Genomic DNA, 27,680 nt, shown 5'->3' on the forward strand with positions numbered 1-27,680 from the left:
GATTCTGTGGTTTTCATTGGTCTGGTTAGTGAAGACTGACAGTAGTCAAAGTATATCTAAGTGAATAACAACCAAGAATTTCAGAGTAAACCGTCCTTATAAAAGCAAGTACGTATGAATAAATTGCTAGACAATATAATTTATAAGCTAGAAACATTCTTCTACAAATTTACTTGACTCCATGTGATACTGATTTCTAAGGAATTTAAAATCAAGAGTGGTGAAAAATTAAACAAAGTGGTGTAGAGTTTTCTTTTTTAAACATTAAGCAGGCCTTCATTTTAGATTCAAACTTACAGGAAACACTTGTATTGACAGTATTGTATTTGTTTGTTTGTTTTTTTAACTGTATTTTTTTGTCTTTTCTTTTTTGGTACTGGGGATCGAACCCAGGACATTGCACTTGCTAGACAAGCGCTTTGCAACTGAGCTACATTCCAGCCAGAGAGTATTATATTTGATTGTATCTTTTGATTTCCATTTTCTTTTTTATTGGAAATACTGTTGTTTGAAGGTAGTCATGTACTTACTAGACAGGTGCTATACCACTTGAGCCCACCCTGCTGTTTCAAAGATTTTATTTCATTTGTGCCTTTGCTCAGTGTATACTAAGTGTTTTCTGTTACAAGCAACCGTGACTTTCCACCTTTATTGCAGTACATAGGGGTTTTATATGGAGGTACCTTGCAGCCCTAGGTAATGAGTAGGAATACAAATTCCTTTACTCCAAATATTGACATAGTATATAGGATTTGCTGAATCACTTAAAACCTCTAGATAATAACACTTTAGTAGCAAAGCTTGCAGAATAGACAAATTGTATTTCTTTCCTTAGTTCCTGTTCCCAAAGTTGTTATGTGCCAGTTTTTCAGCACTAGAATCTATATTGACTATAAATATTCTTCTAGAAATTAGTTTGTAACTAGAATCTCATAAAGTAATTGTTTTTGTTTGCATTACAGTTTCTAATTTCCTTTCTTTTGATTTTTCAGAATATGACTGATTCATTTACATCTGCAAAGATGGGACTGCTTAAATAGCTGGATATTAAAAATCCTTTGGTTTTTATGAAGTATTGTACTTCCTGTAATTTATCAATGCATTCATTCTTTCAATAACTTAGATATTGTAATTATATCAAAAGAATCTGCCAGTTGTTGCTTTGAGCTATGCAGTATAGAGTATCATCCATCCGTGAGCCACATACACCTATCCTTATCTCAGCCAACTTGGCTATTTTTGTCAAACTGTAGCTTATATGAGATTTAGGTATGGAAATGGTTCTCTTCAAAAGAATTCATTTCTTTCATACAAAAAGAATGTGATGGATAATCCAGGAAAGCCTAATATTTCCTTCCAATTTCTTATCTTATACATTAAAAATATGTCCCATCAATTAAGTCTTATTCAGGCTAGGATTTTTGGCTGAACTATATGTGTGACAGTTTAAAATGTGGTAAGAAATCAAATAAAAATAGAGACTAAAATAATTCTTTGATGGAGTGAGACAGTATAAACAGTACATGACTCCTTTTTCTAGAAGATAATTTCAGAAAATATGTGTGAGAAATGAACGTTAGGAATCAGTTGTTTCTTTCTGATATTGGAGTATGTAGTTGACAATCATTGATTATGATGGGAGAAATATGAATGTTTCTAATTGAAAGTTATATCAAGACAATTTGCTTACAAGACAATTTGTTACAACAAATTATGTTCCATAATAAGCTTTGTACCATCAGTATGAATTCTTGTTATATTTAATTCAAATATTTCTCTGTCTTTCAGACATGCTATTAGTCTTCAATATATTTGAACTGCTTCCATATTTAAAGCATGAGTGAGTGTTTAAAAGAGTATAGCTGTGTGTTATGGTGCATGCCTGTAATTCCAACTGTTAAAGAAAAAGGCAAAAGGAGTTCGGGTTAGCTAGTCTGGGACATTTAGATACCATCTAAAAAATGAACTAACAACAAAGGGGTGAGGTCCTGCCTTTAATCCTTAAAACTGCAAAACTGCCCCCCTATAAAAAACCCACAAAACTCCCTCAACACACAAAAAAGCAATCCTCCAAACCAAACTAAGAGGAAATGAGGGATGGGGAAGGGAAAAAGAAAGATTGAGGCAAAAAATTTTGAAAAACATTGCAAACACATATGAAAAATAAGACAAGACAAAAAACTATCCTAAAACAAATAAGAAAAAGCAAACTGGACTAGGAATATATGTTGGTAGAGCACACTAACACACACATGTAATAAATGTATATGTATTCACATACATTGTTTCCTTTAAAGTATTAAGTACTTTTAAAATTATCTATCTATCTATCTATCTATCTATCTATCTATCTATCTATCTATCTATCTATCTATCTATCTATCTATCTATCTATCTATCTATCTATCTATCTATCTATCTATCTATCTTATCTATCTATCTATCTATCTATCTATCTTATCTATCTATCTATCTATCTATCTATCTAGTCCATCACAGGGCTTGAACTTAGGGTCTGGGTGCTGTCCCTGAGCTCTTTTTGTTCAAGGTTGGTGCTCTACCTCGTTGAGCCGAGCCACAGCTCTATTTCCTGCCTTATTGTTTTCTAATGAGGAAGCTTCAGGTTGGGGACTCCAGGATAGTCTGGAGTGGGGGTTGGTTGTCAAGGAAGGGATAAAGGTAGAGTTGATTACCAATAACCAATGATCAGTCAATTATGCCTATTTAATAAAGCTTCCATAAAATCCCCAAGAATAGGGATTTGTTACAGAGTAAATCCACATGCTGGGATCCAAACATCTGCCAATTTATGAATCCTCTATTCATCTGTATTCTTTTTTTAAAAAAAATGTAGGGCTGGGAAGGTGGCTCAGTGGTAGAGTATTTACCTTGCATGCATGAGGTCCTGGGTTTGATTCCTCAGCACCATAAAAGCAGAAAAAGCCAGAAGTGGTGCTGTGGCTCAAGTGGTAGAGCACTAGCCTTGAGCTGAAGAGCTGTGAGGCAGCACCCAGGCCCAGAGTTCAGGACCCATGACCACCACCACCACCAAAAAAAAACCCCAAATAGTAAAGGCCAGCATTTTCTCAAGTTCTGTGAGCCTTTTAGCATTATGAGCTCTGTATAATAGACCTGTATCTAATATCAAAAGCAGGAAGAATCTTATAGGATTAAGCCCTTCACCTGTGAGGCAGGATTCTGGGTAGACAGTGTCAGAATTGAGTTGTAGAACTCCTGATATTAGAGACGTGTTTGGTGGGGCTGCCATTTCTGTAATAAATGTGACATCTTCTTTGTATAGTGAATATTGTGAGAGTTTCTGGTGGGATGGTCAGTATGTTTCAAGCAAGTAATGTTTTACTGGAGTTCAACATACTGAACTTTTAAGTTAGGAATCTTGAATTTTCTTTTCCTTTTTTTTTGCTGGTACTGGGGGTTGAACCTAGGGCCTGGATACTGTCCCTGAGCTTTTCCTCTCAAGGGTGGTCCTCTACCACTTGAGTTATGGTGCCATTTTCAGCTTTTGAGTGGTTAATTGGAAATAAGAGACTCATGGATTTTTTTGCCCAGGCTAGCTTTGAACTATGATCCTTACATCTCAGACTTGGGGAGTGAGCATTACAGGTGTGAGTGAGCATTACAGGTGTGAGATATCTATATCTATAGATCTATAGATGTCTATATATATATATGTATATATATATTGCCAGCCCTGGGGCTTGAACTAAGGGCCTGAGCACTGTCCCTGAGATTCTTTTGCTCAAGGGTAGCATTCTACCACTTGAACCACAGCACCACTTTTGGCTTTTTCTGTTCATATGGTACCAAGGAATTGAACACAGGGCTTCATGTATGCAAGGCAAGCACTCTACTACTAAGCCACATTCCCAGCCCTGATATATTGGTTTGTTTTTTTAAAATAAGATTTTTATTGTAAAAATACTGTACAGAGGGGTTACAGTTACATGAGCAAGATAATGAGTACATTTCCTATTAAGCATTGTTACCTCCTCCTTTGTTTTTCCCCTACCCTTTCTTCCCTCCCACCTCCACAACTGCACTCCCCCCATTCCCTGCCTAAGTTGTAAAGTTGGTTTTTCAACATAGTGTCTTGTACATCTCAATGTTACAATGGGTCAACCTGTATCACTATTTAAGCATTTTGTTCTTTCCCTTCCCCTTCCCAAGCTAGAGAAGTGTATATACAAGATGCAGGGCACCATCAAAAACAGTGAAAACAGGGAGTATACCGTGGGGGAGGAACATACAAAGAAACAAAAAAAAAATCACATGGCACATTATAAATACGTTAGGAACAATAGCAAGAAAGAAAAAAATCACTTGTGTCCCTATCTTGGGGTTCATTTTGCTTAACATCATCTTATCTGGTCGTACGTATATAGCTTTTGACAACAAATCAAAGAAAGGTTGGACAAATGGGATTTCATGAAGCTGTAGAGCTTCTGCATGGCAAAGGACATAGCTAGCAAGATCAATAGAAAGCCCACGAATTGGGAGAAGATCTTCACTAGCCATACAATGGATAAGGGTCTCATATTGAAAATATACTTGGAACTCAAAAAATTAATCCCCCAACAACAAATCCTCAAAGAAACAACTGCCCAATAAACAAGTGGGCTAAAGACTTCTTCTGTGAAGAAGAAATAAGAATGGCCAATAGACAAATGAAGAAATGCAAATCAAAACAATATTGAAATTCCACCTCATCCCAGTTAGAATGAATGGCTTTAATCAGGAACTCTAATAACAACAGATGCTGGAGGGGATGTGGCCAGAAGGGAACTCTACTGCATTGTTGGTGGGAGTATAAACTTGTTCAACCACTTTGGAAAGCAATATGGATGTTTCTCAAAAGACTCTACACAGAGCTCCCCTATGACCCAGCAATCCCACTTTTGGGCATTTACCCAAATGATCACAAACAAGACCATCTAAAGCTACCAGCACAACTCTGTTTATTGCAGCATTATTTACCGTAACTAAGATATGGAACCAATCCAGATACCCCTCAGTAGATGAACGGATCAAGAAAATGTGGTATATACATATATGCAATGGAATTCTATGCCTCCATCGGAAAGAATGACATTGCTCCATTTGTTAGGAAATGGAAAGACTTAGAAAAATTATAATAAATGAAGATATATTTGTTTTAAAAAAAGCTTTTACTTAAATTAGGAAGCAATATATACTCCATGTAAACTAAAATGCAAGCAAAATTCTAGGGCCAAGAGACAAGGATGGAAACATTTCTATTCTTCTTTTGGTGGTACTAGGTGTGGAATTCAGGGTCTTGTGCCTGCTTGGCAGGGATTTTAGCACTGGAGTCTAGGCCTTTTTTTCTCTCTCTAATTATTATGTTTTCTGTGTAGCTGGGTTGAAAGAGACATGGCACTACACTCAGCTTTGTTTTTTGAAAATATGGTAATTACTTTTGTTTAGAATTGCACCAAATATGACTTCTAAGGCCAACGGATTATTATTATACTAAAAAAGGTAAAAAAGCTATTAGTCTTGTGAATGTTTTGTTTGGGGTTAGTATCAAATGTGATGTCTGACGACAGCTTATCTGGTGGATATAGTGAGTGCAGGTGCTTTTATATATTATGGACTTGTACCTGCTCTTACCTGAGCCATTTTTCAGGTATCCATTTGCATCTACAGTTGTATACATGATATAGGGTCCAGGCTGATTCACCCCAAATGGCTGCAGAAAGAAAGGATATAGTTAGCTTTGGAAAGTACGTGAATGATTAGAAACTTTAGAAAAGTTATTACAAATAAAACTAATCTCTATAATTCTTACGTAATTGATGATTACTTCATGGACACTTCTAAAAATATGTAATACATGAAAATGGAAACTGGTTAGAAAATTCTTAACATTTCTGCACGACTTTATAGTTGCATTTGTATGGGTCATTACTTTAACTGGGTATTTCTGTTTTTTTTTTCTTAATATATATTTTTTATTGTAGAGATACTGTACAGAGGGGTCACAGTTACATGAGCAAGGTAATGAGTCTATTTCCTATTAAGCATTGTTACACCCTCCTTTATTTTTCCCCTACCATCCCTTTCCTTCCCACCTCCCCAATTTCTCCCTTCCCACCCCCCAAAAGATTTAGTATTGTTTCTCTCTCCCCAATGTTCATTCCTTTCTTCCTGAGTAACTTATACTATCTTTTGCTGTCTTATTTCATCAGAATGTTCAAATTTATTGGCATGAGGTTGTTCATGGAGTTTTGTTTTTGTTAATTCTTTGTTTTATCTGACGTTAGCACCTATTTAGCATCTTTTTTCATGTGTAATTGATTATATTTGAGCTTTATCTATTACTTTTCTAGGGGGCTTACTCAAAAGTTGTCTTTAATTGCTTTTATCAAAAAAATCAGAATAATTTTCTCTACTTTCAGTTTTTGCATTTTTCTTTGTCTCAGTATGTTTTCTACTTTCTTTCCTTTTTCTGGTATCATTTTTCATTATGTTTTAGTAGTACTAGGATTTGAACTAAGGGCCTTCTATTTACAAGGCAAATGCTCTGTCATTGTAGCCATGCTTCCAGCCATTTGGGCTTTAGGTAATTTTTTCCATCAGATCTTTTTTTTAAATTTGATGTCTTGAAAGTAATAGTAGAATATGTTTTTTTCCTATTTTTAATAGAAATTATGAAATGCAAACTTACATTTACAATGCTTTCTCTTACAATGATTTGATATTTTGTTTTTAAGATGCCTGTTTTTAAAGAAAGAATATATATATACACACATATAAATATGTATGTATGATTATTCTAAATATAATTATTCTAAAAATAATACACTTATTCTTATCACAAATTTTTTTTAATGGGTTGGTGGAGGAAAGAAAGACCCTATGCTTGGGACTATGCTTCTTCTTCTTTTGGAATAGGTCTATTTTCTATTATAAGTTAGCTTGATGGTCTTTATGACATTCTATTTTTTCTTTTTTTTTACATTATTATTATTTTCAAGTAGTTGTACAAAGAAGTTCCCATTCTACAAAACAGTATATGAATACGAGGTATCAGACAACATTGTCACCCATCCCAACATGGCTTTGAGAAAGGTGTAGGAGGGGCATTTGGCCCTACCTGACAAACCCAGCAAGAGCAAAACCAAAATGTTTTCTTTTGGTCCAATGAGAAATCCAACCTTTTCTTCTAAAGAGAAATTAGAGTGCCAATAACTTGTCAGACTATATTTCTCTTTTTTCAAATTTTTTATTGTGATTAAGTGGTTTCATAAGTTCCCAAATTTCACAGTACAGACTATATTTCTTAACTGAGAATTAAGATTCTAATATATCACAAACTGCAAAGAAGCTGCAAGCCGAGTTACTAATTTATAGATGGTCTGAATCTGATGTCAATATCTTTTGTGCATGTGGTGTCAATATAATCCGTGGACACATCAGCATTCCTGTACATATAACTGTACTTGCTTCATCTCAGTAATTACTATTTTAAAAACTGCATGGAACTACAAAGGAAAGTAAATATGAAATCTTATATAAAACCTTGAATATTCAAAAATCAGAAACATGACCCAACAACACTGATATCCACTTAAGACTGAAGAAAGAAGATAAATTAGACTTTCTCTTTTCAATAGATTTTCTTTCGAATATTCCCAAATGACTCTCACATTACCTAATATTCTCTTATATACAACCTTCTTGAAAGTATTGGCAGTAGTTATTTTTAAAGTATGAGTATACCAAAAGCAAATCTCATATTTATTCCAAAGAAGGAACCACTACTAAGAATCAAAGCCTAGTAATTCTGTTCTTACCAGACAGATGTTATGTGTTTTGGCATGGTATATAAAAATCAGTTATGAGAAGAACAGGAAAAAATTAGTTGTTTTCACTATTGAAATAAATGATTAAGCAGATTTCTGAAACCTGAAATTGTCAATAGGATGAATGATCATCCTAAGAAATATTCTAGATGCTGTCATTATATAATATAAAAAGAACTGAAATAAAAATGTAATAGGACACAAAGAAGTTAATCTGGGCCTTAGAGAGATATTTCTGAATTAAGTTGAAGGAATGAACATTCTTTGGACAGGGACTAAGCACAGGTTACTATGTCTAACATCATATGAGGCTAGTAGTATCAGGAATCTGAGGTACAGGTTATCCTGGCATTTGATAGGAGTGCTGACAATATTCCATAGGAAGTCTCACATTAACTGTGATCTGGAGTACTGATATATTCTAAAAGTGATAGAACGAAATCCATTTTCTGCTGCTGGATATTCTATGAGTTTCTGGTTGATGGTCCCAAACTGGTCAAATCTGTCATTTTGTAGTCCCATCCAAAGCTGCTTGTGATCTTTTTTCTGCATTTCATTAATTACTTGACTTTTATGCTTTAAAGCATCAGCTTCTTTTATACAAGACATAAAATGAGCTTCAATTGCATCTTTAGATGGACAGTGGAGAAGGTCCTTTTCTGGAAAACTCTTAAAATGTACTGTGATATTCGAAGGAAGAGCTGAATTCGATGAAAGAAGATCAAACAGCAAAACAACTGGATAGTGCCATTTCAGTGGTGTGCCTTCATATTCAAACCATATCTCACTAATGTCTTCTTGTCTCATAATCTTCTGAAAATGCTTTTTCACTTTGTCAGTTACCAACGTCAAATAACTTACTCTTGGCAAAAGCAAATAATATGCTTCTGCTTCCCTTTCAGTTATCTCATCCTGGTACAGAGTGAAGCAAGTTGGAATTCATCCAAACCACACATCTCGAAGTACATCTTTGTCATCTGTCATTCTTCCAGTGGTTAAAGCAGTACATATAGGCTAAATTCTTTCTTCAATCAAAGCCAAACTTCTCCGAGCACCGGCTCCTTCTTGCTTCCAGCATGGTGAGGTAGCACTATCCCAGCACTGCCTGCTTGACCCACACAGTCCTGCAGACACACGGGGACTAGGAGTCCGGGGAGCTCGCGCAGCCGAAGGAAGCCGAAGGAAAGCACCAGCTCCGAGGTCTGAGCGAATCCTGCTGTATTTCCACCCTCTGGTTCTCAGGGAATACAACCGGCATCGCCGCCGCCTCTTTATTACATTCTTGATGGTTCTTTATATCTAAAGGTATATTATTTTGTGTAAATGTCTGTATCTGAATTCTTTTATCTAAGGTAAGAGATTAATATATTTTATTTATTCAATAAATGCAACATACAGTAATATATTAAAAGACATATGTCATAATTAATGGAATGTTCAATCAACTCAAAAATAACCCAGAGCAGAATGCAAACAATGGATGGATCTTATTTTGTATTCAACCTGCTAGTCTTCTTCTTTTGATTGGAGAATTGAATCCATTAGTAATTAGGATTATTATGGAGAGATGTGTCATGTTTCCTGCTATTTCCTTGGTTTCCTGTAGTTTCTTTATTTTTCCTCTTCCTGGGTTTACTTTATTGATCTTGTAGTGATTTTTGTCTGATGTGTTTCTTTGATTTTGATTGCTTTCTTCACATTGTATTCCTTCCCTTTAGAATTCTTTGTAAGCTGGTTTAGTGATCATGAATTCCTTTAATGTTTGTTTGTCATGGAAGGTTTTGGTTTCATCATCTAATGTAAATGATAGGTTTGCTGGGTAGATCAGTTTGGGTTGGCAGTTTGGGTCTTCAGTGCTTGGATTCTACCATTCCAGGCTCTCTAGCATTGAGGGTTTGTGTGGAGAGATCTGCAGTGATTCTGATTTTCTTTCCATTTTAATGTAGCTCCTTCTTTAATTTTGTGGCATTTAAAATCAGTTCGCTGCAATTTATGTCTTATGTTTTTACTATAATGTGTCTAGAAGTCTTTCTTCATGAATGCAGTCACTGGGGATTCTATATGCTTGTGTTAACTAGGTAAGATTTTCTCCTTCAACAGTGGGAAGTTCTCAGCTATTATTTTACTGAATAGGTGTCCGATGAATTAACTATTAAATTCTTCCTCCTCATTGATCCCAATTATGTGTAGATTTGATTTCTTAGCCAAGTGTGCCAATTTTTGGTCTCTCTTTGGTAGGTTCTGAGTGTTTTTCCCCCATTCTTTTGACATTTTGTTCTAGCTCCTCTGTTTTATTCTCCCCTTCTGAAGTTCTATTTTCCATTCACTTATTCTGTTAGCTATGGATTCCACTTGGTTTGCATTGGGGAAATTGAACCTTTTATGGTTCCAAGGTCATTTCTCATTGTACTTGAACTCTGGGCTTAAACTATGGGCTTGGGTGCTGTCCTTGAGCTCTTCAGCTCAAGGTGAGTGCTCTACCACTTGAGCCACAGCACTACTTCCAGTTTTCTGGTGGTTAATAGATTAGAGTTTCACAGATTTTCCTGCCCCTACTAGTGTTGAACCACGATCCTCAGATCTCAGCCTACTGAGTAGCTAGAATTACAGGCATGAGCCATTGGTGCCTGGCACTATTTCATTGAGGTGTATAGCGTGTAGTGTGTCTATTTTCCTCTCTGTACATGTATTTTCCTCTCTGTACCATTCGTAGAGTCTTAGCTTTCCTTTATCATTTCTTCTTGTTTTTGCACCTCCACTTTTATTTTATTGACCAATTCTGCCATCATTTCTTTAAGAATGGTTAAAGAAATGATTGCATTTAATTTTTAAATGTAAATGGATCAAATACTTCTCTCAAAAGGCAAAGATTACCAGATCTGCCAGGACAATGTGAAGCTACTACATCCTATCTACAAAAGATGTACTTTTTCAATTGGTGACTGTCTTCAGCCCATGACAAAGGTTTGGCATAGAAGCAAGAAAGCTAGGTAAACTTCCTCTGTAACTTGTTCAGCACTGAGGGCACTGTAGAGTCCAACCCATGTGTAGACTTAAATACAGCTAAGCATATGAAAATGTTAGGTGAAGTGAATTGATTAAAAATCAAAATCTGGCTCCCATTTGGTTATGGGGAAAGCCATTTAGCCACAGGGTCTCCAGCCAAAGACAGTAGATAAGCACATATACTAGCAAGCCAGCAAGGGAAAGCCCTAAACCACTCAACCCTGGGAGCAACACACACACACACACACACACACACACACACACACACAGACACTCACACACACCACACATATACTACAAGAGCAACTTTGCAGTCTCCAAATGAAACATAAATGAGAACACTAGGTAGAAAAGGGAAAAACTGGCCAAGGACAAGCATTGAATCTGCTATAGATTTGTGAGCAGGGAAGATGTGGTCATTGAGAATTGCAGAGTGCTTTCTACTACTTACCTATGCGTAGAGATTCCAGCATCTACTTCACCTGTTACTTCATAAGCCTGGAACTGGCTTACCCCACCAGAAACCCAGCAGAGCTCCTGAGAATTGTTGCTACACATAAAATCTGTGCTGTGCATCACTACAGCAGCTAGCCCTGGTCCATAATCTCAACTAGCCTTGGAACACTGCACCTAGGCAGCACTTGTACAATGCATGGCTCAGAGAGTAAACACAAGAAGAAAACTAAAGGTAGAAAGCTGAGGATTAGAAATTGGAGGACAACATCCACTTTAAAATAAATTTTGTTTTATTTTTATAATGTTATTTGTTTTGCATATTCTACTTCTCATTTACTAATGTTTCTACTAATGTTTTGTTGTACTTTCTTTTAAATTCACTCCTATCCCTTTACAGCACTTGATTGTACTAATCCTTTTGTGTAAGAACTAAACTGTATATTCCTGAACATTAGCATTTTGTTTATATTCAGCCCATATACTTCACCTCAACTCCCCATCCTCTTTGTCTTCCCTCAAGCCTATTATTAAATATTTTTTCTAACCCCTTACTATATCATATAAGAAGAGCAGTCCCTTCCACACATAACATGATTGGTTATACAGATGTCATCAGTGGCTTTTCACTTCATGTATTTAGTTGGTATTAAGTTGGTAAATTTATAATAGCTCAGTTATAACCCTGGCTAATGGTGAAAACTGGAACATTAACCCAGACACTGCCTACTCCTCTCAGAGTAGAGAATAATTAAAAGAATTTTGCTAATTGAACTTCTAACCAATGACTTTTGATGAATAAATCTCAACATTTTAGAAACACAAGAAATATGAAAAAAGCTAATATGACACCTCAAAAAGTCAGCCATCACACAACAAAAGATCTGAATGACACTTCAAATTTTGAGCTCCAAAGATAAGAAGGACATTAAAGATGAAAGGAAATGTTTAAAAACCTCAGTGAAATCAAAGATAATATAAACAGCTAAATGAACTCAGGATACAAATAAATAAGGAAGACAAGACATCAAAGGGAAATTCAGTAAAGATAAATGAAAATTACAAGATAAGTCAAATCTTGAGAAAGGAATGCTTATCCAGGTGCTATAGGCCTTTAAGTGTTCAAACAGAGAAGTCTAGACTCTAAATTCTCCACATAATACAGCACAGAAATAGAATAAAGTACAAAAAGAAACCACATTATTATGCAAATAGATATGGAAAAAAGCTGTGACAGGACTCAGCATCCTTTCATAACAAATCCTGGAAGAAAATACAAATAGAAGGAACAGACGTCAACATAAAAAGGTTATCTATGATAAACCTATAGCTAACATCATTCTAAATGGGGGAAAACCTGAAACCATTTTATCTGAGAGAGGTGTGTCCATGCTCTCCACTCTTTCTCAATACAGTGCTAGCAAGAGCTATATGGCAAGAGAATGGAAAGAGAAATAGGAAATGAAGAAGGAAAATTATCTCTATTTGCAGATATTATCTCAAAGATCTTTTAAGACTCAACCAAAAAGCCTCTTAAATTTGATACCACTTTCAGCAATGTTTCATGATACAAAACCAATACTAAAAAATGAGTAGCTTTTCTGTGTACCAATAATGAAGACTGACAAAGAAATAAGCTCATTGACAATAACCTAAAAAAAACCCTCAACAACCTAGCAATAATCCTAACAAAGGAAGTGAAAGACTTCCTACCTAAAACTATGAACCATTTAAAAAAAAAAAGATACAAACCACCAGAAGATGAAAAGACCCCCACATTAATGGATTGGCAGAATTATTATAAAAATCATTTTACTACTGAAAGTGATCTACAGATTGAATGAAATCACCATTCAAATTCTAAGGTTTTTATTTACAGAAATATAAATATCAATCCCGAAATTTGCTTGGAAGCATAAAAGACCTCAAATAGCCAAAGCAGTTCTAAAGAAAGATAGCTATGTGGAAGGCATCACAATACCTGACTTCATATTATACTATGTCATAGTAACAAAAGCAGCAAAACCAAATTGATGGGACAAAAACAGATACCTTGACTAGTGAAACAGATAGAACACACAGAAACAAACCCACACAGCTATAGCCACTTGATTTTTAACAAAGGAGCCCAGAATTTATGTTGGAAAAAAGGCAGCCTCTTCACCAAATGGTGCAGGGAAAACTGATATTCACATGTATAAGAGTGAAAGTAGGCTACTTCTCATCTCACACACAAATCAATTTAATATGCACTAGCAATCTTAGTATAAGGCCTAAACTTTAAAACTGCTAGAGGAAAATAATGGGAAACACCTGAAAATACAGGGATAATACTTACTTAAATAGAATCTCAAATGATGAAAAATAACAAGAATGATTGAAAAGTAGGCTTTCCTGGAATGAAAAACTTCTAACAGCAATGGAAACCATTTCTAGAATAAAAAGAATACAACAGAACCGCATATCCACCAGTGTATAAAAGATTAATATCTAGAACATAATAATAACTCCTAATATTAAATACCTAAAGAATGGATATCTGAACTAGTAAATGAGTAAATGAATAGTTTAAAAGAAGTACAAATGACAAACAGGTGAAGAAAGGTTCAAAATTCTTAGGCATGAAGGACATACAAATAAAAATACCATCTCAACTTAGAGTGCCTATCAGTAAGAAAGCAAACAACAACAAATTGTGAGGATGTGGTAATAAAAAAAACCCAAAAAACAGAAATCTTGCTGGGTACCGGTGGCTCATGCCAGTAATGCTAGCTTTTCAAAAGTCTGAGATCTGAGAATCGTGGTTCAAAGCCAGCCCAGGCAGGAAAGTCTGTGTGACTCTGATCTCCAATTAACCACCAGAAAACCAGACGTGGTGCTGTGGCTCAAGTGGTGGAATGCTAGCCTTGATCTGAAGAGCTCAGGAACAATGCCCAGGCCCAGAGTTCAAGCTCCACGATTGACCAAAAAAAAAAAAAAAAAGGGAACTCTTATTCCTTGGTGGTAGGAATATAAATAAAAAAAACTAGACGAACTAGACGGATCTAACACACAGTCCTGACATATTATTCCCATGTATATATCTAAAGCTACGATTTGAGATACCTCTACACCAGTGTTTATAGCAGTACTATTATGTATGTAGTATAATGTGCTATAAAATATGGAATTAGCCTAGATTGTGGTATTACTGATAAAGAAAATATGTGCCTTGAAAATAAAATGAAATTAAAAAAGAACATATGGTATATAGAATAGTATTATTCAGTCACAAAGAATGAAGTTATGCTATTGGCCAAAAAATGAATGGAATTACAGATCATATTACACTAAACCAGACTGAGAGAAAAACATCATTTTCTTTCATATGTAGAATCTAGTCCTTATAAATGAATGACAGAGCTAGCCAGCTGTGGCTCATACCTGTAAAGCTAGCTATTCAGGAGGCTGAGAAATGTAGGATTGTGGTTTAAAGTCAGCCTGTGTAGAAAAATCTGGAAGACTTCATCTCCAAAATAACCAGCAAAAAAGTCAGGCTGGAGGTATGGCTCAAGTGATAGAGTGCATACTGAGTTCAGCATGTGTGAGGTCCTTAGTTCAAACCCTGGTACTAGAAAAAAATCCAATTGACAGAAATGGAAAAGAGGCTCTGTTTGGGAATAGATACATAGTAAAGGGTTGGTCAAGAGGAGAAGAAAGTGGTATAAAAGGTATAGAAGGGGTATAATAGTCTATATTTATTTATATGTGAACATACAGCAATGAATCTTGTGAATTTGTTCCAATAAATTGGGATGAATTGGTTCCAAGAAATTGGTTGGAAATGGCAGGAGGTGAAAGAGGGGATGTGTTTGATTTGGGAATGCCTGAACAGAAACGTAATGGTGAAACAGACACCTTTGTACCATTAACATATGCTCATGAAAATGGGGCAAAACAGAGACACTTTCAATTAAAGGACAACATATAGTATAAAGTAAAAGCATGAAAAGTTAGCATACCAACAAAAAAATGACAACTGGAGAGGTCATATTTAGATAAACTTTTAGACTCTAATTTTATTAGATATGAATAAATGGTATTTAGATATGAAAAAACTGGAATTAACTGTGAAGAACACAGAGCTCTTCATATATTCCAAATTATATGAAGAAATGACGGAGGTAATTCAACAATAAATCATTGGGAATTTTAATACTGCACTTAGAAAATGGTTTGAACAACTTTCTTTAGGAAAAACCATACAAACTATAATAGATGTAGAAGTTTTAATAGTGTAGAAAGGTTATCTTTCAGAAGGATAGAATTAAATTAGAAACCATTAACAAAAGAAAATGTAAGAAATGCATTCAATGTAGGAATTAAAGAACATCTTAATACTGTACCAGCTAGCAGGATAAACTCATTGGTCTGGTTCCAAAATTGATAGGATCAGATGTGGTAGGTTATACTTGTAATCCCAGATTCTTAGGAGGCAGAGACGAGGATTTCAAATTGAGGCTAGCTGGGGAAAAAGCTATTAAGCACTCTATTCTCAACTAACAAGTTTGTGTCTGTTGCCCCAGCTATGCAGAGGCATAAATAGGACTGAAGTCCAAGCCAGCCTTGGAGAAAAGGGAGACCTACCTGAAAAACTAGCAGCAAAAAGAGTCAGGGGTGTGGTTCAAGTGATGCAGGATCTGCCTAGCAAGTGTAAGGCACCAAGTTTAAAACTCCAGTACTGCCAAAAGCCAAATGGCAAATGATGACCAACAACAATTATCTGTATCTGATAGAAATACTTCCTTTTCTACTACACAGCTTTGTGAGTCTGAATTCTTCTTAGATATTTTAGCCAAAACAACGTATCACATACACACAAAAAGTGAATACAAAGAGATGAGAATCTATCTTCCATTATGATGGTATTAAAGGCAGTTGAAATAATTTAAACAATACCATTTCGCCCTAATTTATTTAGTCGTCTTCTAAAGAAAAACCAACATGGCTAACATGAAGAATATGTCATTTTATAAGACAAATTAAAATATTTTGAATTATTTTAATTTCAAGCAATGAAATATTGATATATACAACTGACAAAAAGAAAAACTCTTTGGGGCCCATAGTCAGACCTGGAGAATAGTCATTCTGTTCTATTTATAGGATGAACTATTCAATTTCCACTTTTCATTTGCAACTGAAATGATATTTATTACTAGTACTCATAGCTATAAGACTGTTAAATTTCTTTCTTTCTTTCTTTCTTTCTTTCTTTTTTTTTGGGTCTGGTCATGGGGTCTGAACTCTAGACCTGGGCGCTGTCCCTCAGCTCTTCAGCTCAAGGCTAGCACTCTACCACTTGAGCCACAGCGCTACTTCCGGCTTTTTTCTTTTTTTTTGCTTATGTGGTGCTGAGGAATTGAACCCAGGGCCTCAGGCATGCAAGGCAAGCGCTCTACCACTAAGCCACCTTCCCAACCCCAAGACTGTTAAGTTTCTTATCCCACATGTCATACCAGCGTAATACACTTCAAGGTGCTTTTTCTCAACAATGCCATGAAAAACCATGGGTATATTCAGTACAAAACATATTACAATAGCAATATGTATAGAAAATGCCAAGAAACCTGTACATTTTTTACCTTGTGTCACTTCAAGTATAGTGAAAATATGTGCAATATCACTTAACCTTTCCTACCTTTATGTGTCTGGTTAGAGTAGGGATAAGTCTATGAAGACCTCAATTTTTATGTATTTACAATGCAAGAGAGTGTTAATTATATCACCAGGAATTTTCAATTCCAAAAGGATTAAGAGAAGACCTTTGGAAATAATTCCCCTATTTCTTTTAAGTAATTGTGTGTGCAGTATAAATTCCTTTATATGAAACATGAAAAGCTAATACCAAAAACTTAATCTGGAGAAATATTAATCAACACAGATCACATATATGAAGTAACATATAACTTCTTTCTCATATTTCTTTGACATAGTTATTTACTATTGTTGTAAACAATAGTTTATGTCTCTCTCAAATTCATGTGTTGGAGCTACAACCCCAGTACTATGGGTTAGAGCTGGGCTTCCTGGAGCATAAATAGGTTCAGATGAAATCATGAAGATGAAGCCATCATGATAGGATTAGTGCTCTTATAGGAAGAGACTCTATTTCATATGTCCACAGAGGAAAACTACATGAGACCGCAGTGACAAGGTGATTTGCAAACCAGAGATAAAAAACCCTCACCGCCACCTATGTTGACAATGTGATCTTGAACTTAAAGCCTCTAAAACTAAGATCTCTCTCTCTCTCTCTCTCTCTAATTTTTTAAGTCACCCAATCTATGGTATGTACAGTAGACTGATATGAGCCATATATTAATTGAAGGTATGTGAGTTTACTGTATATATTTCACATCTTGGGAATATTTTTGCTGTTTCTAAATTCTGAAAATAAGAGTTATCAAAGTCAGACTTTCTGGTTTCAAATTTCTTCTATTCCACATATTTTCTGTGGGACTTTGAGAGAGTTATTTATTATTTTTTGTTGGTCATGGGGCTTGAACTCAGGGCCTGGGTGCTCTCTGAGCTTTTATACTCAAGGCTCTCTAATACTTTGAGCCACAGCCTCACTTCCAGTTTTTGGGTGGTTAATTAGAGGTAAGTGTCTCACTGACTTCCTTGCCTGGCTGGCTTTGAACTACAATCCTCAGGTCTGTCTTCTGAGTAGCTAGGATTACAAAGCGTAAAACACTAGTACCTAGTTTATTTTATTTTAAAACTATTTTTATTATCTTTGAGTAGGTATACGCAGGAGTTACCATTCAACAAAGCAGTTCATGAGTACAAGGCATCTTGATAGGTGACACCCCTTTCAACATTCTCACCCATCCCTCCCAACCCACCTTCTTTCACTTTTCTTAATTTTATAGAACATATATTCAATGTTGACTTCATTCTCCCCCCTGCTTTTGTCATTTGCTTACTCCTCTCCCCTTGACCCCATCATACCTCTTTCAAGCATCCAATTCCTAGTGTTTATTTTGTTGAACTATAATTTTGCCTTTCTAAGGAATTACAGTTTGATTTTTCCTCTGAATCTACTGTATTTCAGTTAAAATTTTGTATACACTTATATACCACCCTAAGTACTTACCTACATAGTTATAAACTAATTGTAGCTTCTACATATGAGATAACACATGTAACCTTTGTTTCTCTGGGCCTAAGTTCACTTAACATAATTTTTTCCATGCCTTCCCTTTCCTTTACAGATGATGCAATATCATTCTTTCTAATGGACAAATAAAATTCCACTGTGTATATGTATCATATTTGCTTAATCCATTTGTCCATTGTGAACAAGTTATTTTTATTTCTCTGAGTTTTGGCTTCTTCTTCTTAAAAGACATATAATCAAGCTATTGAGTTCATGGGACTGTAGAGAGAACTCAGTATTTACTATACTCTAGTCTTATCCTCAAGGAAGAGGTTCACAAACCTCGAAGAGAAGTTCAGATGTAAGAGGATGCTTGAAGATATGGATAATACACTAGCAATATATACTGTTTTTTCCTATATATTACATATCTATGTTAAAATTTCATTATTTAAATTAAGTACAGTAAATGAGTAACTAATAAAATGAACAACTGTAACAATATGTTCACATTAAAAGTTCTTTCTCAAAACCTGTAATTTGCTCTTAGAGCACATGGGTTCTTTGTTCTATATACTGTACTTGGCTTTCTCATATACCCTGCAGTTACTCTCTCCTTCTGTGTTTTAGTCCCTAGTGCATACTTGCATTTACAAATGTTGGCTTTACTGGACATCTTCTAGAAAAGCCCAGGTTCATCACAATTAAAGCATTGCTTTGGATGATATTCTGTCTCCAAGGTGCTGGAAATAGGGAAGCAGCTTCTGCTACCATGGCAAATGTGGTCTCTCCAGTTAACATTGATTTTGATTTGAATTTTTTCCTGGATTTGGGTAACCATCCCCCTACTTATATACATATACTCATGCTTTCAAATACACTTCATTACACTTTACAGAACATCCTACTTCAAAAAACCTGTTAAAGCCAGGTGCCAGTGGCTCATGCCTGTAATCCTAGCTATTTAGGAGGCTGAGATCTGAGGATCATGATTCAAAGACAGCCCGGGCAGGAAAGTCGATGAGACTCTTATCTCCAATAAATCACTAGAAAAGTGTAAGTGGCGCTGTGGCTCAAGTGGTAGAGCACTCACTTTGAGCTGAGGAGCGCAGGGACAGTGCCCAAGCCCAGAGTTCAAGTACCATGACCAACAAAAAACAAAATAAAAACCTTATGATTTTTACATTATTATTTTCACTGAGCCCTTCTATTAGACAGAAAATTAATATTAACACTACAAAAAGTCATTAATTGTCAAGAATGAGTTGAACTGTGTTGTGTACAAGATACAGAAAGATGAGTAAGTTTCTTGACCCCAAGGATTCATAGGGCAAAGTAGAGAGGCATCTAATTTACAAAAGTAAGTAAAATCAAATATTGTAGGTGCCAAATATTCAGAAACAATGAGAGGATATCAGAGAACACTTCATGTATTAGATAACCTTTATAGTAAGATTTTTTTTTTTTTGTCAGTTGTGGGGCTTGAACTCTGGGCTTGGGTGCTGTCCTTGCGCTCTTCAGCTCAAGGCTAGCACTCTACCATTTGAGCCACAACAACACTTCTGGTTTTCTAGTTGTTTATTGGAGATAAGAGTCTCACGGACTTTCTTGCCCGGGCTGGCTTTGAACCGCAATCCTCAGATCTCAGCCTCTTGAGTAGCTAAGATAACAGGTGTGAACCACCATTGCCTGGCTTCATATAGTAAGAATTTTTTAAGGAAAATTAATGTCAGCAGTTTCCCAGAGTAATGAAGGATACTTTAATAACTGCTACACACTAATGACATTTTGATTATAGCCTATAATAATATATTTTAAGTGTATCTGTATCATGCACAGATTTTCACAGGTATATTTATAAATAAGAATTATGTTTACTTACTGTTATCTTACGAGGACAATCATTAGAACACAGACCACTAAGAACTGTGGAAAAAGAAACAACAGGTTATTATTACTATTAAATTACAAGCTTATATTTAAAGTAAGGTCTAGTTTCCCTTGAAAAAAATTAACACACTCATTGACTTTTAACAATGAGCAGAAACAATTTAAATTTCTTTAGATATGAGCAAATTAAAGTTCTGTTCACTCTAGACCAATATTTAAAAAAATCCTTACTAAAGTGTCAGGGTGGTGCTATTTTGTGCACTAAGTGAGATAATTAATTATGGTTATATTATACCATACATACTGTTGGTTATTTCCAGTTGTGTGTGTAAATTTGAAGGATGGCTTAAAATCTGCCAGAAAGTGTCTGGTACAACCCAATTAAAATGTATACTGAGAAATACAAATGGAACATTAGTAGTCTTTTCCTATTTATCCCATTAAGATTCTGGGTCAAAGATTTTGAGTACCCTTAATAGATACTATCCCATCAAAGATTCTGAGCAGTCTTAATAACTATTATGGAGAATATAGTCCAGTGATAATATTTTCTTCTGTAATAACCAAAAAAAAGAGGCTAGACTATCAGAACAATCTTTATGTAAGCACTGTGAGTTTGAAACGTAACTACTTCTGACATTTCTGGTGAAGTGATACCTTTGTAAGAAAGCAGTTATTATGTGAAATGAGTTGAATATTCTCTATGTTATATATGAAAAAGATGACAGATAGTTCTCAGTAACCACAGTCAATAAATGATGAATATTTGTTAGTGGATATAATTTTTCATGTTCATTCACATTTATGAGTATGAAATGACAATCATAATGCAAGTGCTGTAGTTAGGCCACATCTAAAGTCTAAATGTTGGTGTCCTCCAAATTCACATGTTTTAGAACCTAGTAACCACATATGAAGAGGTAAGGCCTTTGGCAGTATTGAAGTCAAGGAGGCCGCACTCTCATGAACTACTGTTCTTATAAAAAGGCCTGAGCAAATTTCTTGCTTGTTCTGTCATGTGAGGACATAGCAAGGTACCGTCTTGAAAGCAGTGAGCCCTTAGTAAACACCAGCCTTCTAGTGCCTTCACCTTGGACCTCTCTCAGTTTCCAGAATTTAAACAACGGTTTTCTGCTGCCTATAAATTACTTTGTTGAAGGTATTTTGTTACAGCAGTCCAAGTAAACACAGAGTTTGTAAATTACAAAGGCATCAGGAGAAGAGCATAACCAATTTTATCACAAAGAAAGATGCTTATTCATTTACTATTGTACATAATGACCTGAGAAAACAGTATTTTCCAATGCAAACAATTTCAGCATTTAAGTTTACAAGCTAAGCAAAGTGTATGGTTTTTATTTTATTCTGAGTTTCCATGCCTTATTCCCTCCTTTTCTTCCCTCAACTAGGCAGACAATGGTAATTTTTGAATTGTTCTAAAAAGTAATTTTCAAATAATTTTCAATGGTTCATTTTATATGTCAAGTAGACTGAGCCAGAATGTGCCCAGATATCTGGTTGTTCCTGTTATGGATCTGCTGGATGATTCTAACATTTAAATTGGTGAAGTAAGAAAAGTAGATTATTCTCCATAATGTGAATGGGCCTCATCTAGTCAATTGAGGACCTTAATAGAGTAAAAGGGTGACCTTGCCTGGAGTAAGAAGATCATCCTGACTGGGACATATGCTCTTCAGATTTTATACTTGCCAGCCTTTTTAAATGCATGAACCATTTTTTTATACCAAGTCTCTTTACAAGCACTTTCATTCAAATTATCTGTGTGTGTGTGTGTACGCGCGCGCGTGCACGCTACTTCTTGGGCTTGAGCTTAGGGCCTGGGTGCTATCCCTGAGGCTTTTTTCAAGGCAGGTGCTCTACCACTTGAGCTACTTCCGGCTCTTTGGTGGTTAATTGGAGATAAGTCTCAGAAAGTTTCCTGTCTGGGCTGACTTCAAACCATAATCCTCAGCTCTCAGCCCCCTGAGTAGCTAGAGTAACAGGTGTGCGCCACTAGAGCCCTGCTTCAAATGATCTCCTTACATGCATTAAATTATCTTGCTGAAAAGTAATTTCTTGATTGAGCAAATTTGTCAGTGTTAAAGCAGAAGAAGGTATTATGGAACACTGATTATACATATGTCAGTCACTTAGAAATAGAGGATACAAACTGGGACTAATAATTGGCATCTAAAGTGGAGAGGAGTCCTGTGATACTAACACATCACTGAAACTGTTCAACCTGACATTATCTGAAGGCAGACAATAGCAGATTGACTAGTTTGTATACATGGGGGAAATTCCAGCACAGTTTGCTAATTTAGGGGTGAAGTGGTCTGGGTTGTAGTGACTAAGTGAAATAGAGGAAAAACATTTTTCCCCCCTATCATTTATACTACCAGACTGAATTTGTTCTCTCCAAATTCAGATGTTAAATCCTTTACTATCAGGGTGGCAGTGGTGTATGGTGGAACTTCAGGCTAAGTGAGGTCACTTGTCTGGTAAAGATTGGTGTTTTCTTATAATAGGTAAGGAAGCTCATGCTGAGGTCATGAGAGTACACACTGAGTTGGCAGCCACCACAAGCTTCCAGAAGAAACCACAGAAGAAAAAATCTATCTTGGCAGCACTTTGTGTTTGTACTTCCAACCTCTAGAACTGTGAGAAAAAAAAAAAAAAGCCTTTCTTTTTTTGGGGGGGGTGAGGGGTCCAGTTGTGGGGCCTGAACTCTGGGCCTGGGCGATGTCCCTCAGCAGTTCAGCTCAAGGCTAGTGCTCTACCACTTGAGCCACAGCGCCACTTCCGGCTTTTTTCTTTTTGCTTATGTGGTGCTGAGGAATCGAACCCAGGGCCTCATGCATGCAAGGCAAGCGCTCTACCACTGAGCCACCTTCCCAGCCCCCAAATGACTGTTCTTAAACTACCCATTCTGTAATGGAAGCTGGAATAGGCCAACACACAGAGCTTTTTTTCAGCTCAAGGCTAGTGTTCTACCACTTGAGCCACAGCTCCATTTCTGAATTTTCTGCCTATGTGGTGCTGAGGAATCGAACCCACAGCATCAGGCCTATAAGGCAAGTACTCTACCACTGAACCACCTTACTAGCCCAACACACAGAGCTTAAAAATACTTTGCAATTTGAAATCACAGTACATGCCATTTTGTATTTTTTTGGGGGGGTCAGGGGTTAATTAGCCCCAAATTTGGCCCACAAACTTGAATAGAGTGCCATTGTGTAAGTGTGTGTGCCATTCATCTTTGTAACAATATTTAGGCTCTTTCTTATCAATATAGAAACTTTTTTCTGTAATGAATATCACATACTCCTACATATCTTTGGCCAAATTTCTGACGTTTTCATTGGAAACTATTAAAAGAAATAAGCTAGGTGTGGTGGTGCTTATGTATAATCTTAGCAACTCCAAGGCTGAGGAAAGAGGATTGAAAGTTTCAAGCCAGCCTGGGAAATTTAGGAAGATCTGTCTCAAAAAGAGCTGAATAGCTAGGTAGGGTGGCATGTGCTTGTTATACCAGGTATGTGAGAGTCTGAGAATGGGAAGATCATGATTCTGGGCCAGTTTGGGCAAAAAAGCCCATATAAATGGAAAGAAACTAGGTTTGGTGGCATGTACCTGCCACTCCAGCTATGTCAGAAATCCCCAAATACCTTCCTGTGGTCCAGGTGTATACTAGGGTAGGAAGCATGACTATCTCAGAATCAACTTGGCAAAAAGGAATGGAGGCTTAGTGGTAGCACTCACAGTTAGCAGGTATGAGGGCCCTGAGTTCAAATGCTAGTGCTGGGAAAACAAAATCACAGAAATAGAGTAACTGGGTCTAATATTTAAGTTAAAAAAATGTAGATGGCAAAACTACCCCCCAAAAGCTTATCAAATATCTTTGGAAAGCAATCACTGGTTTTTTGAAAAGTGCCAAAGTCAGAAGATGAATTCACATTAGGAATGTAATTCTGTGTGTGTGTGCATGTGCATGGATGCGTGTGTCAGTCCTGGGTCTTAAACTCAGGGCCTGGGCACTGTCCCTGAACTTTTGTGCTCAATACTAGTCCTAGAGCCACAGCTCTGTATCCAGATTTTTGGTGATTAATTGGGATAAGAGTCTGATGGTCTTTCTTGCCAGGGCTGGCTTTGAACCCTGACCTTCAGATCTCAGCCTCCTTGAGTAGCTGGGATTACAAGCATGAGCCATTGGAGCCTGGCTAGAAATAAATTTCTCTAATTCTTTGATGAACCTGTGAAATAAATCTGTTTCTTTTTGTTTCAGAAGAGCAACTTGAAAATTTAGGTCTTTACATTACTTAAGGTCACAAAGTAAAGGGAAGTCTTTTGCAAGATGATGTAACTACCACCTTTAACAAGGCACTAATTCATTTAAAGAACCCATTATCCTATTATAAAGCTAGGAAATCAATGAATAGCTATATTTTCTTTACAAGATAAAATATCTGTCTTATTTAGCATGCTTGAGAGTATTTACTCAAAATGAATTCTTGTCAAAATATAAGTTTCACATTATTACAGAAAAGATCTAAATGTTATAAAAATAATAAAGCTGGCGCTGATGGCTCATGCCTATAACGCTAGCTACTCAGGAGGCTGAGATTTGAGGATCACAGTTCAAAGCCAGCCCAGGCAGGAAAAGTCCATGACACTCCAATAAACCACTAGAAAACTGGAAGTGGCACTGTGGCTCAAGCAGTAGAGCACTGGCCTTGAGCTGAAGAGCACAGGGACAGCGCCCAGGCCCAGAGTTCAAGCCCTACAACCAACAACAACAACAAAAAATAAGTGTTAGAACTTTTCTCTGAGGAACTTTATATAAGGTCAAAATAGATATTATTATTAACACATACTTTCTAGAGAGATGTACACAGAATGCAGAGAAAATATTCCTGTGTTTTTTGCAACGCCATCTTCAAAACAGTAATAACACCAACCCTTGAGCTTAAGAATCATCTTGGCATTAATATTGTTTAACTAGAAATTCAGAAATTTGGATTTCCCCCATGATAATCATACATTATATGTGAAATTATTGTTTCATATGTAGTAAAGTTTCACCTTCTTTTGGTAATACCCACATGGTTACTGCAAGCAGGTAAGGCAGACTTTCCTCACACTGATTCTGGCCTCTAACTGTAAATTTCATGTAGATAAAAAAAAATGTTATTAGCTTCTTTCAGTAGCCTGCTAATTTTGCTAATGATACTGAAGAGTTTACTTTTAGCTTTGGCCTTATCAATAAAACCCTCTGTGACTCACCCGACTATATTCCTATTAGACAGAAAGGCACACACCTATTTACATTCATATTTCTTCCTTCCTTCTCTTCATAGATAAGATTTAAAAAAATGTCGGAACCAGGTGCTGATGGCTCATGCCTGCAATCTCAACCACTCAGGAGGCTGAGATCTGAGGACTACAGTTCGAAACCAGCTCTGTCAGAAATGTCATGAGACTATTATCTCCCATTAACTACCAAAAAGCTGGAAGTGGAACTTTGGCTCAAGTAGTAGAGAGCCAGCCTTGAACACAAAGATCAGAGTTAGGGACTAGACCCTGATTTCAAGCTCTGGAAACAGTACCAAAAAAAAAAAAAGTCTGAAAAGCATAAGATTTCTTGACATTCATAGACCCTACAAATAACATGTGAATTTTCATTTCTATCTTATTTTCAGTAATAAAATTAAAAGTAGACAGAAGTGCCTCTAAAAAGAAAACTGAGTTATATCCTGCTAGAAAATAAAATATAGCACTCTATAATACGTGTGTGTGTGTGTGTGTGTGTACACGTTAGTTCATCTACTATTGTTAATAGGTTTTTCTTTCTTAGTTTCTATTCATACCAGATTATTATTCTCAGTTCCTGAGTAAGAATGAATCCTAAAGTGACTATTTGATATAAACACTGGTAAAACCCAGAAGCTCTACTCCTTTATGGCATTTCATTCATGTAGTACAGGCAAATCTCATGAAGTTAGGGCTGCTTCTTTCTACATTTGCTAACTCAATGTGTAGTCATGAGCAAATAATTTCACTTTGCTTTCTTCTGTGGTTTTAGAAAAAGCTCTGAAGTAATATAGTTGGACAAAATAATTAGCAAGGTTTATAAAAATCTTCCAAATTCTATGATGGCAAAATGTGCTTCTATATTGCTATTAGGTAGTTTCAAGTTCATAATATTCTGCCCTAGCACAAAGAAAAGTGGTCTGGGTTGAAAAAGCCCTTGTAAGGTTCAATGTTACATTTGGCAAAATTTTTTACAACTAGGAAGGTAAGTTATGTTTATTAACGCTAATTTTCTGCTTTCTCACTTTCATTACATAATGTATAATAGTGTAATAATAATGTAATAATTTAAATTTTAATAATCATTGTATAGGGCATGGCTGAAGTAGATTGCTTCCTTAGTAAGTACAAGGCCCTTAGTTCAAACCCTACAGCCACCAAATATATATATATATATATATATATATATATAGTTTATCAACAATTGTATATATAAACACACATTATGAACAGTAAATATATACATTTTAAAAATAAAGATTCTACAATTCTGGATTTCAGGAGTGAACTTGAAACTTTAGAAATTAGCAGAAGCCAAGTGGAGAATGCTCCACACTATTGTAGCTGTCTAATTACCAAATGGCAGAGTACAACTTTTAAAAGTGTTTAGGTTCCAAGTCTTTTATAAAACATACTTATTTTTATCATAAAAACATAAAATACCAAATCAAAATCTTATCAATAAAGTTCTATTGCATAATAGAAAAATAAGGTAGACTCTGTAGCATTTCTACAATGTCATCTTGAAATTTTGAAGAATTCATCATGTCAAGTTATGAGTTGTCTATTAAATATGTGCAAGAATATAATTTCCCCAGTGATATCAGAATAAAAATTCCATCATTTGTGCTTTAGTCTGGGGAAAAAAAGACCCCTAAATGTATGAAGGCTGAATTTACTATTAAAGCAAAAGTCTACTTTTCTAAAAACAGGACACTTAAATTTCTGATCTAAAAATGTATGGTTATGAGTAAAGTAAAACATTTTTCTTATGCAACTATAATATCAACTGGAAAGGTTCACTGAGATAGGAAACTGGTTCATTGTGGCAAAGGAAACTTGAACAAGAAAGATACTGCATATAATTCCAGCCTCCTATGATTTGTGGTGTTGAATAGTGTGAGCTTCTTAAAGGCAAAGATTGTTTTGATTGATTTTTTTTTTTTGCCTGTTTCTCTACACTGTTTACTTCAAGTGTTACTAGTTGTTTACTAAGTGACTTGGTGAACTTGCTAAAAGATACTCGAAGTTTGAAG

The 27,680-nt window shown here is 35.8% G+C and overlaps 1 protein-coding gene and 1 pseudogene across 2 annotated transcripts in view; both read right to left on the bottom strand.

Moving 5' to 3' along the window:
• Itfg1 (integrin alpha FG-GAP repeat containing 1) overlaps nucleotides 1-27,680 on the bottom strand; it is a 220,033-nt gene that overhangs the window by 25,461 nt on the left and 166,892 nt on the right. Inside the window, exons 13-14 of the mRNA XM_013036077.1 lie at nucleotides 20,327-20,370; nucleotides 5,650-5,728 (exon numbers count right to left, since the gene is read on the bottom strand). Of these exons, the coding sequence (XP_012891531.1) occupies nucleotides 5,650-5,728; nucleotides 20,327-20,370 (123 nt within the window). The remainder of the gene's footprint in view (nucleotides 1-5,649; nucleotides 5,729-20,326; nucleotides 20,371-27,680) is intronic.
• On the bottom strand, nucleotides 8,232-8,898 carry LOC106000842 (annotated as a pseudogene). The gene has a single exon (XR_001175818.1). The product of XR_001175818.1 is annotated as an autophagy protein 5 pseudogene (transcript).

Source organism: Dipodomys ordii, unplaced genomic scaffold (assembly GCF_000151885.1).
Source record: "Dipodomys ordii isolate 6190 unplaced genomic scaffold, Dord_2.0 Scaffold247, whole genome shotgun sequence".
NCBI lineage: Eukaryota > Metazoa > Chordata > Mammalia > Rodentia > Heteromyidae > Dipodomys > Dipodomys ordii.